At 46.8% G+C, this 19,235-nt stretch overlaps 1 protein-coding gene across 3 annotated transcripts in view; it reads left to right on the top strand.

The window, feature by feature from the left end:
• JAZF1 (JAZF zinc finger 1) overlaps positions 1-19,235 on the top strand; it is a 309,481-nt gene that overhangs the window by 257,148 nt on the left and 33,098 nt on the right. For all 3 annotated transcript variants that reach the window (XM_080666509.1, XM_080666510.1, XM_080666511.1), the window contains one exon: positions 9,395-9,591. In XM_080666509.1, the coding sequence (XP_080522635.1) occupies positions 9,395-9,591 (197 nt within the window). The remainder of the gene's footprint in view (positions 1-9,394; positions 9,592-19,235) is intronic.

Raw genomic sequence — 19,235 nt, 5'->3', positions numbered from 1 at the left:
CTGTTCATGAGTGTGTTTCTGTTGGTCTGCAGTCCCCAAGCGGCCTGGGGGTTGTGAGGCCAGGCAGCAGGCAGCACCCAGCACCCACGCTGCTTTGTGTGCTTCCCTCAGGAGGATCCTGGCTCCTCTCACCTCCCCCAGCTCTTGGAAAGAAGCAGCTACTGGATGTGGGTGCTTTTGTATTTGCCATCTTTCAGTCAGCCCAGAACATTGCAAATGATTCCTCCTAAACGTAATAGTTCCATTTTGGTCAACATTCTTAAAACTCAAATTTTAGCCATGGCCATAATAGGAAATAAAGTTGGATATTTTTAATAACTTGTATCTGGAGAATAATTATAAACAATGTATTATTATAAATATCTTACAATGTACAGAGATGATTACAAAATAATGGTAAAATTCTATATTTTAGTTTCTCTGCATCTCAAAACTAATTTAAGTAAAATGCTTCCTGTCTTGTGCTATCTATATATATAAAAGCCTAAGTGACCGTTACAACCAGATGACTGGACAACCAGCCGGTAGCTGTGACACACACTGACCACCGGGGCAGCCACTCAACGCAGGAGCTGCCCCCTGGTGGTCAGTGTGCTCCCACAGCCAACCTCCCACTCGTGCACCGGGCCTCTAGTTATTATCATAATCTCAGAATGAAGAAGTCTTTCTCAAGAAAGGATTATTTTATTCCAAGAATATGTCTATCCTATATTTTTTTTATCTTAATTGTTGAAAGTATTACATATGTCCTCATCTTTCCCCCATTGAGCTTTTCTAACCCAACCCCACCCCCTGCCAAATGGTTGGTTTTCTTTTTAGTGAGAGACTAGTAAGGGAAGATAGTGAGTAACCCAAAATTAATACTGTGTTCCTGGAGGAATTGATGAGCTTTGCTCCACCATCAAAGACGTGAAAGGGGCCGAAACCGGTTTGGCTCAGTGGATAGAGCGTCGGCCTGCGGACTGAGGGGTCCCGGGTTCGATTCCGGTCAAGGGCATGTACCTTGGTTGCGGGCACATCCCCAGTGGGAGGTGTGCAGGAGGCAGCTGATCGATGTTTCTCTCTCATCGATGTTTCTGACTCTCTATCCCTCTCCCTTCCTCTCTGTAAAAAATCAATAAAATATATTTAAAAAAAAAAAAAAAAGACGTGAAAGGTGTAGGAACAGTGATTCCTATCACATCCCCATTCAGTTTGTCCCTTTGGACTGTGCAGATGACAGGGGGGTCTTGGTGAATGACAGGATTATCATGAAGGTAGTTAGGTGGTGGGAGACTCCATCTGTAGCCTGTTCCAGATGTGGTTCCTTCACTGGATCTAAAGAACACATCCCCTAGAACCAGTGTGGAGCTAGTAACCTGGGTAAAATGTCTTTTTTTTTAAATATATTTTATTGATTTTTTACAGAGAGGAGGGGAGAGGGACAGAGAGTTAGAAACATGGATGAGAGAGAAACATCGATCAGCTACCTCTTGCACACCTCCTACTGGGGATGTGCCCGCAACCAAGGTACATGCCCTTGACCGGAATCGAACCCGGGACCCTTCAGTCCACAGGCCGACGCTCTATCCACTGAGCCAAACCGGTCAGGGCTGAGTAAATGTCTTTATACATGTCCGTAAAGACCACCAGAGGTTTGATAAGTTGCACCACTAGGCAATAAAAATTGGCAATCCAATGTTAGTTATTAAATAAGCATTTTTAAGAGTTTTAGAATATCCAAGCTATAGTATACTCTAAAGAATGTAAATTAACTGTAGGTCCCCTTGAAAAAAGAAAAAGAAATAAAATATGATTGTCAAGAGAGTAGATAAGACAAAGATCACCTCTTATCTTTTTTTCTTACCCTCTTCTCTTTTCTCGTCTCCCTGTCCCCAAAATAAAGTGAACATTGACAAGCAACCTTAGCTACAAGATTTGATGTGAAATCGGCTTGCCCTCATGTTAGTTTATTCTGTGCAAATTAGACCAGAACTCCTGTAAGTCCAGGAACTATATCCTTTTGCGGGATGGGGGTGGGGGGGGTCAGATATAAACTTAGTAAGAAAAGGATAAAAGAAAAAAAAAATAATGTCTCAATGCAAGGAATCTGTCAGTTTGGTTTTGGTACCCAAGCACAACATTCAGTTCATTGGCTGGGTCCTTCACAAGTTATGCCCACAACCCACGTGAATATCATGAAACTCACACAACATAAAATCCCTTCTAAGCTAAGTGCCAAGCTGATCTGATCAGACAGTGTGGGTTTTTCCTGGTGCTGCTTTTGGTTTTATTATTTAGCATTAAAACTTTAACAGCAACATGTTGAAAGAGGCTCAGCGTTCCGGTGACACTGCACAGATTTTTATGGAGCTTCCAAACCCACCCCACAGGCCTCAGATCATGAAGTCAAAAATAGCTCCGGACGAGAAGGGAAACATGATTGTTGGAAACATTACTAGAAACTTTCTGGAATCAGTGTTAACTTTTCTTCTGACTCCTGAAAAGAAGAGCACTTATGAAGTTCCCACGTCACCAGACAAGGCCCCCGCTGTCAACAATGGGGCGCAGACACGGGGTTCCTCCCCTGGCCCTCTCAGGTGACGTTTCCCTGGCGAGCTGTTTTCACCAGATACCCCCTCAGCTTCACTGTGGCTTTAAGTTGCTGCTAAAACAAGAAGACCCGGCCCATGAATTTATTAGCAGGTGTGCGTTCTGAAAGCCACCATTACTTTGAGACCTAGAGCAGCCAGACACTCTGACATGTGGGCCACACATGAGCGCATGCTGAAATGGACCCATGATTCCCACGGCCGTTCCCACAGCCTCTGTTCCAATGCCCTGCGAGTTGTTTTGCTTCCTCACTGGCTTTCTGTCCGTCCTCGTCCTGGGTTGCACGTAGTAGCAGTCGGAGGAGAGAGCGATCCATCATGCACAGGTTGGACTCCACCGGGAAGATGGATTGGCGAGGCATTACCAGGTCTGGGACTGCCCGTAATCTCACGGTCTACCGGCCAGCTCCCGGCAGCTTCCTTCAAAGTCTGTGGGGGTTGCACAAACCTGTTTTCACTGAAAAATGGCAATGCCCAAAGGGCCATTGAAAAGGCAGAACCAAGCCTTTGAACTTGAGATGAAGCCGTAGGATGTGAAGCGTTGTGCAGAGTTCTGGCTGTGGACCACGTGGGAACCTGAGCAGCCTGTGGGTCTCTCCCGTCGGGGCCAGGCCTGAACTGCACAGAGAGACCGCTTTCTGTCAGCTCGCTGCATGGACCGTCACCTGTGTCCGCCCTGCCCTAAAGGCCTTCTACAATTTGCTTCTTCTTCTAAGAGTCAAGGCAAAGAAGTAAAGAAGAGGAGGTGTGTGGGTTTATAGATGGCCCCCCGCATGCTGTCCCCCAGGAGAGAACCTTCTGTCTGTATTCTAGCTGCTATAGCTGCCTTCTTGGGTTTACTGTGCTTACAGTGGTGGTTAATAAATGCACACAGAAGCAGGAAAGGCGGCTCTTTGCTTTCAGAACAGCCAAGTTCATGAGGGCAGTACTTATTCTGCTACCCAGTGATTCAGCTCCGAAGAAACCGAATGGCTGATGTCACTCAGTGTTGGAGATGAAACCTTTGTGATTTAGGATTTCCAGAACAAGTATTGTGGGTTTCCATCATGTAATAGGAACCTTGCATTTGTCAAGCAGGGCGTGCCAGGCCCTGTTCCAGGTGCTTCATGTGCATCGACTCAGTCTTCCCCACAGCTCCAAGTCAGGCCCCGTGGTGGTCATCGCGGAGAAGTGAGAAAACAGGCACAGAAAGGTTACTCACATACCCAAGGGCACACAGCTGGAGAGCATAGAGCAGAGATGACAATGTATAGGGTCTGCCTCGAAAACCCAGTCTCAGCTGCTACTTGACTACTTCCAACCTGCAGGCCATGTCCTGTTAGCCGGTCAGGAAATCAGTGCGATGGTCATGACCAGGAGAGTCTGTGAAAATGAAATAGACTAGGAAACTATCAGCTTAGATCACATGCAGCAAGGATTGTTTCATGACATTTTGTCCCAGACGTTTCCATAAAATTCATCTTATCTTTGTGTCCAGATAGGTTTTGTAATTCACAATTTGTCTGATTTCAGAAAGGTAATATGATACAAATACTTCACGTCACAAACACTCCCTGCAGGATCGGAGGCGCCCTCTGTAATCAAACACATTAATATTTGTGCAGTGAAGCATACAAATAGTCACAGTAACTGCAATAAATAAAGTTGAAAGTCGTTTGTAAGTAATTCATGTCAGGGTCTGTCTCCCAATGAGTTTTACTGCCAAACTTAAAATAAGTTTAGTTTTAGAGCTTTGGAGATGTCAGAATTGCAAATGCAGACCTGATTCTACATAGGTGTGTACAGCCTCCCAATAGGGAAACATTTCTTATAATGGGTTGAGGTAAAAAAAAAAAAAAAAAAGTCTGGAAAACACTGCATGATACTATTGCTGGAATCATTTTCCGCTGGAGGTGGGAGGAATAGGGGTGATATATTCCCTATATCCATAAACCCGAAGTTTTAACAAGCAGAAACCCAGGGCCGGAATGGGGAGGGGGTCTTCCGGAGGCCACCGCCTCTCCCTCCCAGAGCGAGGCAGCACAGGCCCGGGACCACACGCCCGCCCGCTCGGAGTCCTGTAACAGCTACCCAGCCAGGCCACGCATCCCAGAGTCTGGATTCTTTTCAGGTGTTTGTGAGCGAGACTCAAGTTGCGAGTGGTCACTCCCACCCGCGGCTTCCCCCGGCAGGACACGGCCCAGCATCTGGCCGCAGCGTGCGGTGCCAGCGGGGCTCTGCCCAGGCTTCAGCGAGTTCCGTAAACTTCCCGAGTCTGCGGCTGGAGCCGGTGCCCGGGCCGGCAGTTGACATTTCCCCCTGTGGTGTTCCATTCGTGTTTCCACGTTTAACATGTCAGACTGAATGAGCGTTGCGGTCTGAGGATTTCAGAGATTTATAACGCAGTCTCGAAAATTTACTTAAGGAATATGTACTTCCCCAAGCAATAACAAGTATTACTACAAATGACCATGTTAAATTAAAGTAACTTAGGCATTTCTGATTCGTAGGAAAGTTCAAATTAATCTTCGGCAGTCTCAGTTTCCAAACGAAAACACGGCTTTGCCCGGCCGCAGGTTTCCCAGTGGTTACTCAGCAGTGAACGAACCCTCAGGTGACAGGGTTTTGCCTTAAGAATATTCCGTTTTCCCCTTTTGTGGAAAAGAAATACTGGAAGGAAGAGACCCTGAAAAATCAGCCATAGTTGTATGTGGGAACCAGGAAGCTTCAAAATCCTTTTTTTCTATAAACTGAGATGGATTGTTTTTATAATTTTTAAAAAGAAAAGAAGCCTTTCTTATCCATTTCTGATTCCTTTCCCGGTTCGTGAGTAGGCCAGGAGCCTGGCTCAAATGCTTTTCTTCTTCATCAAGAAAAGAATAACTACAAAGTCAGAGTACTGGTCAGTGTCTGATAACTAGCTCTCGGGGAGAGGGGAAGCCTGATTGGTAATATCTGCCGATTTCCATGGGGCACACTCGCACCGTGGCCAATGTCGAGCTTCCACATGATGTCACTGGGCAGCGGAGGGGGACGAGGGCAGTCGTGCGAGCCCACCATTTGGTCGTAATTCTACCAAACAGAGACTGTGCTGATGGAAGTAACCTCAACTGCATAAATAATAGGAAATCGAAGTAAAATAATTAAGACCCAATACGTTTTGAGTATTATTGCCTTTGTAATATACTTACTTTAATTTCAAGTCCACATAATTTAAATTTTAATAATTGGTGTGTTTAATTGCATTAGCATAATTTTGATGAGGGGGGCTCACCCAATGCCTGAAAATGGAAGGTTTCACTCTCACAAGATGGTCTTGACAAAAACCGGTATCGATGGAATATTGCTCTGGAACTGTAGGGTTTCGTGTGTCCAGAAGCAGGCAGCGTCCTGGCTGATAAGTGAGGAAGGAAGAGGAGCGGGCAACACAGCCAGTGAGGAACTGGGGCGTTTCAGCCGTGCTCCCACGGCACGCGTGTGCCCAGGCCTGTGCGTGCTCCCACCGACAGTACATCGTGCCGCCGGGGATCGGGGATCGTGGATCGTGGATCGTGGGCTGGCTGCAGGTTCAGAGCCACCCACCCAGGAGAGAGGGAAGGGGTGGAGGGAGAGAAAGGCGGGCAGAGTGCTGCAGGAGTTTCATGTTCAGTGCATTTAACACGGTGCCTCATTCTCGTGGCTAGAAAGCACTCAGCCGACACACGGCAGAACAGATTGCCGTCCACGGCCGACCCCACGCACCTGGAGGCTGAGGCGGGGGGGGGGGGGGGGGTGCGAGTGTGTCATTGTGGTAATTTGTAGTTGTTGTTTTCTATCTGTGCTTAGGAGAGCATTTCTTTGACAATAAAAAGCATGCGCTATTGATCCTTTTTAACCAGAGTGAGAGGAGACATGGAGGGAACCCCCCATCTTTGACAAGAGTTTGTCTGACACTGCCTGTAACTGTCTGGGCTGATGCCCAGTCGGCCGGCCATTGCATAGTCCACGCTATCTGAGAGCCATGGACATGCTGCATGCCCTCAGCAGCTCGGAGTCGGGTACGGGATGGAGATAAAACCGCAGTATAAAGCTTTGTGTAATGATAACGGCTCTGGGTGTTGAGCCACTTCCTGTGTGATAGGCACCGAGGCCTCACCGAGGCCCCGTGAGGTCAGCACTGCCATTGCCCTGGTCCCCAGCAGGTGGTCCTCGCACATCGTGAACACTGAGACTCACAAGACGACCGGGGCCACAGTGGGCACTGGGTCTGTTCAGGGGGGTGGTGGGCAGAGCCACAGCTGACAGCCAGGCGGTGTCCACCTCCGCCGAGTCCTGTGCAGGCAGCCTGTTCAGAGGCAGTCAGATGGCCCTGGGGCAGGGGTGGGAGCTGCCCAGGTGGGAGAGGGGGTCGGGCTCTGTAACATTCCAGGGGCTTGCTCCCAGTTCCCCAGCAGGACGTGTCTGGAACGAGGTCCCCATGCTGGAAGCCCAGGGTTCTGTCTTCCTATCATTTGCATGGACTTCTCCTTCCTCCCAGTCTAGGTGTGATGGACCAGTCTTGGATCGGTCTTACTCTGAGCAGCACAGTTGACATACGAGTATCTTAGCAGGGTACCCGATTAACCAAAGATCAAATTCTCCTGCAGAAAGGGAACAGATGTATGTCAACCCTTCACCTATGATTGTTAGTCCCATTTCACAGAAAATAACACTGAGGTTTAGAGAGGGTTCTCAGCTTGCCTCCATCACGTAGTCAGTAACCCAGCCGGGACTTGAACCCTGGCCTTCTCCAAGTCCCATATTTTTTCACCAAAATGTGAGATGTAAGTTTCTCGTCCTTCCTCTCCCACAGCATATCTGTGTTTATCTGACTACTTGAAACCGGAACTTGAACTCCTACACAGAACTTCTGGTCCTCCTGGAAGAGGCATACGCTCGGCCCGTGGTTTTGCCCACACTGCCAGCCCCACGTTGAGAAGCTCAGCACCAGCCACTAGTAGAGTAATAACAGAGAGCACTAGCTCCTTGCTTTTCTCTGAGAGCCAACATTGTGAGTAGAAGTTTATGGAGAGGGGATAACCAGGCAGTTTTAAGAGCAGCAGAGCCATCTGAAAAGAAACGAGTACCTGCTACCGGGTGCAAACAATTCTGCTTTGCGTTGTGCCTTTCTTTTTAAATCGCCGCCATCCTGTAGCACCAATCCTGAGCGCTCAAGGCGAAGCATGTAGCTTTTACTGCAGTTCAGGTCTGCATATAAAATGCAGTTTATATATCTAGATTGTATTGCAGAAGCCATTCAAGCAATGTGCCATTCATGCTCCAGGTACAAACGTAGGCGCTTTAAGACACTGTAACGATACTGTAATAGTGTTTCATTGGGTGTTTGATCGACTCTCGGCTTTTACCAGGCATCAGAACTATCTGTTGATGTCCCCAAGTTCAGAACGTGAGGAAGACAAATGCTAGGGAGTGTTGTAGGCAGGATGTGAAACGGGTTGAGTGAAACAGCATGTTTAAGTGCAGTGGAATTTATGATGAATTGTATTGAAATAGTCAAAATACAATGGATGGAGGGGGGCATGGTACGTAAAGGACTTGAGGGGGTTGGTTATGTTCTGTTTTTTAGCCTGGGCAGTGGGCACAGGTGCCTGTTTTTTTACCCAGATGCTTTCAAACACTCAATTCACTAGGCTTTCCATTGCAGTTTTCAAAAACGCAGTTGATAAAGTCTGCCTGTCCATAATACAGCCCGGCTGGCATGGCTCAGTGGTTGAGCATCGACCTATGAACCAGGAGGTCACAGTTTGATTCCCGGTCAGGACACATGCCCGGGTTGTGGCCTCAGTCACCAGTGTGGGGCATGCAAGAGGCAGCCAGTCAATGATTCCCATCACTGATGTTTTTATCTCTCTCTTTCCCTTCCTCTCTGAAATCAATAAAAATATTTTTTAAAATAATAATAATACAAAAAAGATACTTGCTCTTTAGGTAAGAGATATTTCATAGATTGTTTTGAATCTCATATTACATGAATTTACGAAATGTTAAGTTATGCAGCGAGGAAAGAACAGTTTGAATATTACTGCCCTAAGAGGAGTGTTGAAAGAATAATTTTGAAGTTCCCAAGATGAAATTGTCAGGAAAGGCCACCTTTGCCTTTATGGGCAATAAAATCACAGCAGGAACAGAGCCTCAGCGTGCTCTTCCTCCTTGCACTGAGCTCGCCCCTTCCTCTTGAACGTGCCTGGGCTGGCTGACTCGGTCATGCCGTAAATGCCTGCTGACATGGGCCTGCAGAGTGCTAGCAACCACTGTGGGAACTGGGGTCCTTCCTTTCAGCCAATGGCTGTGGAGACAAGGCCTTCCGTCAGTTAAAAACATTAAAAAGCCCGAAGGACAATATGAGAACCCGGAGTCAGACCCAAGAATCAGTTTCCAGGTGACCATGATGCTAACCTACCTACAAAGAGAGCCCTCCCTCCCTGGGCGTGGCTGGGAGCTTGAGAATGGGCGGGCTTTCTGCAGGCTGAGCGAAAGAGAGGACCTCCCAAGGAGGACAGGGCTGGTCACTGACGCACTGCTGCGGGTGCAGGTGGACTCTGTGTGCGCGTTTCCCACCAGGAGGGTTTGCCTAGGGAAGAAACGGGCCTGACTTTGAGGGACCTTCAACCAACCAGCCAGCAGATGCTTTCATCGTGCCGGAAAACGGGTTCTGTTGTGAGAGGGGGACCGACCTGTGAACAAGCCCCTTTCCCAGGAGGGGGCATCTGTCAGACTCGGGGTAATTGTCATAGTCGTCCTGCTCTGTAAATGGCCCAGTCACTCACCTGCCGTTGTCCCTTCAGATTCATGACCGACGCTGCCCGCCGGGAGCAGGAGTCCCTCAAGAAGAAGATCCAGCCGAAGCTCTCGCTGACCTTGTCCAGCTCCGTGTCTCGGGGGAATGTGTCCACGCCGCCGCGCCACAGCAGTGGAAGCCTTACTCCCCCCGTGACCCCGCCCATCACGCCCTCCTCTTCCTTCCGCAGTAGCACCCCGACAGGTGAGTGGTTTGGCTCTACCCCCGGGTGAAGAGTGAGTGTGAGTGTGAGTGTGAGTGTGAGTGTGAGTGTGTGTGTGTGTGTGTGTGTGTGTGTGTGTGTGATGTGTGCTGGGGGCCAGGGATAGGTGGTGATTCAGACCCACCTGTTTTACCCTTTACTAGTCCGGGTAGAGTTTGTTGGTTCATTCATCTACTTATGATTGAAGAAATATTTGTGAATCACTGTTTATCATATGTATGCGGTGATGGATTTATACTCTTCATGCCCTTACCATGTCTTATGTGCAAGGGATAGGATGGCTTGGGTTTGTGCAGGTGGAGGAGTAGACAAACAAGATGGCCATGTGTTGGTTATTGTTGAAGCTGTATGATGAGTGCATAGGGGTTCAGGACACCGGTCTCCCAATCTTTGCTTCTGGAAAATAGTTCCCATAATAAAATGATTATTATAGGAATATTTAGAGTGCCTCCCCCGCGCTAGGCAAAGGAGACCTGTTCCTGTCCCGAAGAGCTTGGGCCTCGTGGAAGATGTTGGCCTTCTAGGGGGCCCACACGCACACTCTTGTCTTCCCCTCCCCAAAGTGCAAGTGACTGAAAAATAAAACATCAGTCAGAGGTGGAGTTCAGAACCAGTTTATTCGTGCAGAAAGCTAACCTCCTGGACGGAGCGTGGATTCGTAGCCATTGGGCTTCGTCGTAGGTCTCCCTGGGGTTTAACGTATTTCCTCAATCGCCCTTCTGAGCTTACCTCACAGTGTGCACAGATCCGTGTGCACCCGGCCCTCCACTGACCAGGCGTTGTACTTCTCCTAATTCAGAGATCCACTGAGTCACTGCTCCCGGGGGCAGGAGTGAGGAAAGATGGTAGAAAGAAGCTGGAAAGGTCTCTCCTTTTCTTTTTCCCATCTGAGAAGCAGGGAATATATGTTCCTTCTCCCCAGTTGGAGTATAGGCGCAGGTATTAACCAAATAAATGCACCCGTAACTATGACACTGTGACCATGACACGTGCTCTGTGGAGGACTCAGTGATGTGAAAGCATCCAGAGAGAAGTCCGGCGGACCGGGGAAGGCTCCCCTTGAATGATGAGTGGGAGGCAAGGCGGACCAGGGAGAGGAGGAGCAGCTGGGGAAGGGACTCCCTGATGCATGTGGGGAGATGCTGGGGTGAACGAAGGAAAACTGGTTTCCTTAAGGCACGGCCTTCATGTACATTGTTATTCTCCAGGGGGAGAATTTAGTAAAATCTCCCAAACTCAGCTGACTCTGATTCTGGGACCTCTTTTCCTAGGGCCGTGGTCAGCAAACTGCAGCTCGCGAGCCACATGCGGCTCTTTGGCCCGTTGTGTGTGGCTCTTCCACAAAATACCATGGCCTGGGCGAGTCTAGTTAGAAGAAGTTTAAGTTTAAAAAATTTGGCTCTCAAAAGAAATTTCAATCGTTGTACTGTTGATATTTGGCTCTGTTGACTAAGGAGTTTGCCGACCACTGTCCTAGGGGCGTGTCGGGGGCTCATGGTGGACTGACACCCTGTGTTCTGTCAGGGTTGGAAACAGGATCGGTGTCGGAGGCAGATAGACCAGAGTTCCTACCTGAACAGCTCCCTTCACAAGTGACTAATAAGTACACCTGTTCCATAGATTTCTGTGTTCGAGTCTAACGTGAGAGCCCCTGTATGCACCCGGCGTCCAATAAATGTCTGTGCCGTCTAGAGTCTCCATGTGGTGGCTTCAGGAACAGATCAGGGTCATTCTTCCATAGAAGATGAGTCGGTTCCTCTGTGCTGGGCATTTGTCCATTTCCTTACATCGGCCCCCGTGCTTCCCTTGTACTTCATTCTGCGAAGATTTACTTTCCAGCATGTTGTGTAACGTTTACTGTGTGAATCTGAGGCATGCTGTGAGAAGGTAATTCTGCGATCGTCTTTTCTGAGTATGTCTATGAAGGTTTATTCATACAGAATATAAATGAAGGGGCAGTTATGCACCTGGGTGTGCTTTATGCATGACTTAATATTGACTGACTTGTGGCCAGCACCAGATAACCATGGCTGCCTCAGTTAGTAAGTTTCCTTAGAACCCCAGGAAAATCAAGACAGTTTAAAAGTGAGAGTTTATTATTTTTCATGTAAGAATGTTCGGGGGAAATGGAATCATTCATTTCCTTTCCCTCAGCCCTGAAGAAATCTTTCTGACACCTTGCCTATTTTAGCAATTTCCCACCGCGAGGATGAATTTATGTTGTGGTAAAGATGTATCACTTTCAATCTGTCAAGATCATTGGTAAGTTATTTGCTGCTTGAAGAATGTTCCATGTAAACATCAAAAATTAGCAGGGGAAATGGTTTCTTAAACCCCTACCCCGTACAATTTTGATTGTGTACATTTTTCAATGTTTGAAATGTTATTTTACCTGTAGTTAGAGAGATCAGCTTCTTTTTCCTGACTAATGTGGTTTCAGTCACTTTCGCTGCCAGGTTATAAATAATATTCCATGTTTCTGCCTTCTGCATTCATTCTCCCAAGGTCCATATTCAAGGCACAGTCCTGGTCCAGAAGTAGGTCATCTTTGGAACATTTCATTTACAAAACATTCTTTACAGTTCACTGTCGTGATGAGACGGGACCCAAGCTCAGCTTCATCTGGAGTCTTGGGTATTGCTTAGGTATTCTTGGAACCAAGATGTAGTTTGGAATTTCTAAATCCTAGGAGGGTCTTCTCATCTCTTCCTTTTCATTTCCTCTCCTTATTTGCTTGGTTTCATATATATATATATATATATATATATATATATATACACACACACATATATGTGTGTGTGTATATATGTGTGTGTGTGTGTGTGTGTGTGTGTGTGTGTGTGTATTTGTTTGTATATAATTTAAAAGTATTCACTTAAGCAAAGGTTAGAATGGTTAAAAATCATGGGTCAGCACACTTTCTATGAAGGACCAGATGGTAAATACCTCATGCTCTGCGGGCCATCGGGTCTCTGTTTCAGCTACTCAGCTATAGAATTACACACACAAATGGGCATGGTGTGTTCCATTAAAAGTTTTTGTACAACTTCATGTACAAACACAGGCATGATTGGGCCCACAGGCCATGGTTTGCAGATCCCTGATTTAAATCATAAAGATACAGAATTGAAAGATAAACATAATTGAATTCCCTAAAAATAAAATGTTAAAACAATTCATACCTTTCTCCTTTCTCCTGATAATATCTGGAGTATAATTACTAAGGAGGAGTGGCAGCTGGCATTTGTAGGGTGTTTACTGGCTGTGCTTACCGTATACTTTATTTATGATGCTGTTTTTAATCCTTGCACCAGTCCCATTGAGATAACACTATTATTTCCATGTACAGATCAAAGAAATAGAGGATTAGGAAGGTCAACTTGCACTAAGCCCCATGTTTACCTGTTCAAAAAGGTGGTCTTTCCAGGGGACTCACACTTGCTCTCCACATTCATACCTTTTTTACAACTATTGGACCTTTAGCCCTCTAGCTGCCCCAATTACTACTTGTCAGCTCCAAACCCCCGAAATACAGCAACCTGCTAGGACACTGGGACTGTGGTTGACCCTCACTCACAGGAACTATGCTACCACCAGCTTGTCAGAACTAGAGAATTTGCTGGTTTCATTGAGTCAGAGTCTTCCTTAAGCGTGAGCTGGAGCTGACTCCAGACAGCCAATCTATACTAATGAAAGGGTAATATGCAAATTGGTCAGGACGCCCTCACAGTAATGACCAAACAGCAGGCTGTGTGGGGCGACCAGGCTGGCAGGTAGAGGCATTTAGGGGTGATCAGGCTGGCGGCGGGGCGGGGGTGGGGGGGATAGGGGCGATCAGGCAGGCAGGCAGGTAGGTGAGCAGTTAGGAGCCAGCGGTCCCAGATTGTGAGAGGAGGGATCAAGTCTAAACAGGGATTCTGGATTGGAGAGGGTGCAGGCTGGGCTGAGGGGACACCGCCCCCCCCCCCCCCTGCACAAATTTCGTGCACCGGGCCTCTAGTTGTTAAATATTCAGGTTTGCAAACTACTTAAAGGATTAGCTTGAAATTGGCCAGGGGGAGAGCATTTATACCAGTGAAATTAGCAAATGCTACCTGTCAGGACTTCCGCACGCCCCACTTTACCTTTATACCACTCTCTTTTCCTTTTAATACTGATCAGATTAATCTTACTTAGTCTGTAGTTCAAGGGATCAGAGGCCTAACTATGTCTGTGAATCAGCCTAAAGCAAAAATCCATCACTAATAAATAAATATTGGCCACTGCAAACAATGGATTGCTCCACAGCCATTCACGACAAAGGTATGGGTCACTGTGTAATGACATTATCCAGTTATAAAACTACATATGCAATATGATCCCAATCTTTTTTTTTTTTTACTTCAAAAAAGTTAACTGTGGTTACTTTCATGTGATGGGAAAATAGATACTCTTTTCTTTTTCCTATTTTCTAAAGTGAGCCCTATTACTTTTGTAACTAAAACAACTGTTCAGTACATACAACCAGAAGATCCAGACAAGATGGCACTGACCCTGCTTCCCCTGTCCCCTCAAAAAGAGAAATTAATCAATTTCTTTCAGATTAATTCCGTGGCCTTTCAGGGTTAGGGGGAGGGAGGTCATTCTCTAGGAAGGGCCTTTAGCCAGCGGATTGTTTTGGTTATTAGTGCCTGTAGTTTAGTTGAGAAAGTCATTTCTTTTTTTCCTGTTCTCATATTTGCCCACTGGACCTCTTCAAGGAGTGACTCTCAGTCAGGCTGAGATGGAAATCACCCGGAGAATTGTTCAACCCTTTGCCGGGGTTCCACCCCGAGACTCTGACTTGGTGGGCGGGACTTTGGCACTGGTGGTTTTCAAAAGTTCTCCGGCGTTAACTCTCACCTACAGCTAGAGTTGGGAAACCACTGCTTTGCAATGTGACCGTCCAGTTGTCCTAGCTGGGTTTTCTTGCTTGGGGTAACATATCCCCACCTTGCCTGGAGAAAGGTGGCTGCAGCCACTCGCTCAGCCTCGGAAATGAGTCCAAGGGGACTGAACAGATGCATGCTTGTGTCTTAATGGAGAAGCCATGGAAAGAGTTGGCCAGGTTTCGGGTTATAATAGCGTTGCATAGCCTCTCCTGGAAAATATTTGTATATATATTTTGGCTAACTCGGGGGGGAAAAATTCAAGTACTAAACCAGAGAAAGGCACCCTAGGAAATGAAACCTGTGTGTGTGTGTGTGTGTGTGTGTGTGCGTGTGCACGCTTTCTAGTTCAGGCTACCTATAATAACAGTGAAGTCACAGCTTATATCTATTAATGCATAATTTAAGTTTCTATATTGTGTTATTTCATGTCATATTCCTGTGTCTCCTGCTATTTAGCCTTATAGTACACCGTTAACATTCTCTTATGGCTTTTTACAATACATTGTTCAAATTATAAGGATTTTGAAATTTTCAGGAGATACTGACATACAGCAAGTCATTTTAGAAAGTAAATGTTTCCCTCAGGGTGGAAATTACTGTGCAACACAGACTTATAGAACTGGTGGAATTATGCTTGACATTTAGAAGCATATGCCTTTGTTTTTAGAAGGCAAAATAAACTTAAATAGGCTTAATGAAGGCAGAAAGTCTCAGAGAAGAAAAAGATAAATTAAGGTAAGATCTAAAATAACATACCTCCCCCACTCGTCCAAAAGAAGAGAATGAAATAGGAAAAATCGTGGAGAGATCAATCCTATCTGGTTTAATGGTGGAAAATGAGAAAAGAAAAGCAAACTATTTCAGCCTCACTGAACTTTTTGACCTATTTATGAAATTCCTGAGGCCACGGTTTGGTATTTCTACCGGGTTCTGCCCTGAAGAGTTGGATGTCTGCATGAGGCCTAGCACACATTTCTAAAACCTTCCTACTCAAAAGCTGGCCTACTTATGTTTCCCTGTTCAGCAGTTGCTGTGTTATCTGGCTTAGGGTCAGGGTCTCTAACACACCCTTTCCTGGCCTGAGGTGTGTTTGCTTGTTTATTTATATTCCACTTTGTCCTAATCATTGTTCTTTCATCTTCTGTGTTGATTGACGTGTAAAACCTTTACCCTGCTTCCTGAGTGTCTTGTGGTTACTTTGGCTTCCTTCCCCAGCATCTCAGGTGGCTACTTGTGTTTAATCTCCACTTGCTACTCAGAGTGTTGGTAGAGAAAGGATGGCAGCCTTGAAATAGTATTTCAATGACTGTTTCACTTGTGAGAGCTTCCAAACAAAACATGTTGTGATTTTACGTGAAGAAAACAATCAAATCAGTGCTGATTTGTAATGATAATGATAATGATAATAATAATAATAATAATAATATAATGGATTACAGCCCTTTATAGTGCACAGAAGCATTCACATTCACCGCGTAATCTGATCCTTATTAACACTGGTGGGACACAGGGCAAGCATTATTGTTAGCCCACTTTAAAGACTCAGAAACTGCCCAGTCGACCTTTGAACCAGGAGGTTTGATTCCCAGTAGGGCACATGCCTGGGTTGTGGGCTGGATCCCCAGTGTGGTGGATGCTGAGGCAGCCGATCAGTGATTCTCTGTCATCACTGGTGGTTCTCTCTCTCCCTCTCTGAAATCCATTAAAACGTATTTTTTAAAGACACAGAAATTAAGATTCATTGAAGTGATAACTTGCCTAAGTCCATGTGGTGCCCAGCTGGAGTTGATCCTGTTTTCCACGCCACCAGGATTCGGCAGCTTTTCCTTTGGCATAATTTACTGAGCATCTATTTTGTTAGCGGCACTGTGCCAGCTATCAGGGACACAGAAGAGCAGAAGGCTTTTCTCTAATCCTTGTAGATTAGAATTTACATCTCTCGGTAGAAGCATTTTATACATGTGTAGGACAGGCACCTCATGAATGTGACCTGCACACAGGTGGACTAAATTTTCAGCATGGATGATTAGTAAGGCAAGACAGACACACACAGGGTCATTCTCTCTCTGCTGTCTTAGTGTGGCGATAAGCGGTATATTCACACCCAGAAAACGTCTAGATCTTGTAAGACAAATGTACGTTACAAGGGAGAAGGAAGAAAGTGAGAGCAGGGGGGAAAGTGGTTTGGGGCCCAGTTCTATAGCCCATGGTCACTTGGGCCTGTCAGCTTGGGGAGCAGTCAGCAGCCCTGGATATGTTGACAGCGGGGCGAATGCAGAGCCTGGGCCGCCTTCCAGCACTTGGGAGCGCGGAGGTAAAGTGGTGAGAGCCTCTGGCCTCGGTGGGACCTGGATCCAGATCTCGGTTCTGCTGCTTGAGAGGGAGATGGCCTCCCACCCTGGTACCTGTCTTTTGTGGACGTATGTTGTCATTCCTCCTGGGTCAATGCCTGGAGGGGAAGTACCAGGCCAACATCCTTTTGGTCTTGGGGCCTGAAGAAGCCGTGTGACCTCTGTGGGTCACGGCCTCCTCGGCTGGGAGGAGGAACGGTGTGGTCTGATGCCTCTCCTCTCAGAGCTGCCTGGAGGGCGCTGTTCCCCCAGCTGCTCCGAGGCAGGTGCAAGGATGTATGCAGCAGCTGTTCCCAGTAGCCCACCCTGCTCAGTAGTCCACCTGCCGGTAAATGGAGAAACAAATGGGATCTAGCTGTACAATGGAATACTATTTAGCAGTAAAAAGGAATAAAGTACTGATACACAGAAAAATGGGTGAATCCCCACAACACGATGCTGAGTGAAAGAAGCAGACACAAGGGCACATATGAAATTCCAGTACAGGCCGACTGACCTGTGACCATAGAAACCAGCACAGCAGTGAACTTGAAGGGAGGGCGGTGGGAAAGGTGTGCATGAGAGCTCCCTGGAGTGCTGGCTGCAGTCCAGACCTTGACGGGGGTCTTGTTTACACAAAGGCATACCTTGATCAGACCCATCACGTTACACTAGGGTAATTAAGATCCGTGCCTTGTACTGATGGATTTACCTCCGCTGGAAAGAAGGAATTGGTGGCCCAGGCAGAAACGAGGGACCAGAGCCCACAGCTTCCACCCATTCCTTGACCCGGCAAGTACATTTCCTCTGCTGTAAACAGTCATTAAGAACAAAGGAAGTAAATAAATGCAGTAGTTAGAGGAGGCAAATCTCTGGAATTTCCTCCCCATTAAAGAAAGACCGTAAACGGAATCCTTTAGTGTCCACTTTCTTAGCTCAGGAACATGCAGGAAACAGCCGTGCAGCCACATAAAACAATTGCAAAACATACACAATATGAGAGAGAGAGAGAGAGGAGGAGAAGAAGAAGAAGAAGAAGGAGGAGGAGGAGGAGGAGGAGGAGGAGGAGGAGGGGGAAGAGGAGGAGGAGGAGGGGGGAGGAGGGGGGAGGAGGGGGGAGGAGGGGGGAGGAGGGGGGGAGGGGGAGAAAAGAAAGAAGAAAGGAGAAAGAAGAAAGGAGGAGGAGGAGGAGAGAAGAAAGAAGAAAGGAGGAGGAGGAGGAGAAGCAGCCAGTTGCCAAACCCTGGGTCTTAGGTCCCAGTTAGAACTGGTTAATGACTGATAGAAAGTCATAGCATCTGGGTCTCCCAATATCCAAAATGTAGAGAATGCTTCAGAATGTTGAGAACGTTAAAGTGAACGCTGCCCATTTTCAGCCCACAGGGAGCACAGGCAGCCACGTGATAGCAGCTTATCTTCTGATTCAGTATTTGCAGTAAGAGAAAGGTGTCAATAATTTACCTTCTGATGAGGATATTTTTGAGGCCTACCATTTTAGCAATACCACACTTAACCATTTACGTTTAGTCATAAACCTAAATTTCATGTATACTATTCAGTTATTGTTTCATCAAACTCAGTAAAAATAATGAGTCTACTGTTAAGAATTCCCACCGGGAGTCTCGAAGGTCTTTCCCATCATGTTTCACCTGGTGCTGGAAACACCGTGAATGGCAAGGCTTTAGCCCTCAAACCTTGTTGCCGTGTGTGTGTGTGTGTGTGTGTGTGTGTGTGTGTGTGTCCCAGCAGGGGTCTCTGCACTGGCCAAAGAAATATCAAGAGCCATCACAAGACAAAGTTATTTTAAAGGGCACACATAAAGATGGTGCCGCTCACACCCCTCCGAAAAAAGAATGCAGTCTCTTTAAGCCGAGGCCCAGCACTCCCTTGCATGCCAGCAGCCATCAGTGCACACTTCTCAGTCGTTTTCCTTTGAACGTGAGTACCAGCACCAAAATGTGAGCGCTAAAGAGAGCGGCCTATTGTTGGCCTGGGAAATGGTGCGATGCCATTGAAAACACCCACAGATGCTCAGGCCCCAGCACACCTCTGCTGGGAAGGTGATGGAGATTTAACACCTGCTGGATTCGTCACTGGACCAAATGTGTGTGTCTCCAAAGAACGTTGTTCTCTTCCCCTCCCCTCTGGAACCCAGCATATTAAAATCGGAGAAGCCCTTTCAACTTGGTGGGTATCATGGCCGTGAGCGTATTTAATGTCTTTTCCATGTGGGTCTGGTTTTAACAATGGAATGATCTCCAGGCACACCCAGCTGCACAGCATTAAAGAAAGAATCTGCAGAGAGCTGGGAACGCTCTGAGCTCATTTGTTCTTGCTGAAAAGACAATCAAGGTACAGAATCGACCTGCTTCTGCTTCCTACCAA

The sequence above is a fragment of the Plecotus auritus genome (genome assembly GCF_963455305.1).
Source record: "Plecotus auritus genome assembly, chromosome: 4".
NCBI lineage: Eukaryota > Metazoa > Chordata > Mammalia > Chiroptera > Vespertilionidae > Plecotus > Plecotus auritus.
Note: the sequence above shows the minus strand (reverse complement) of the source record. Positions and strands in the feature narration are given on the sequence as shown.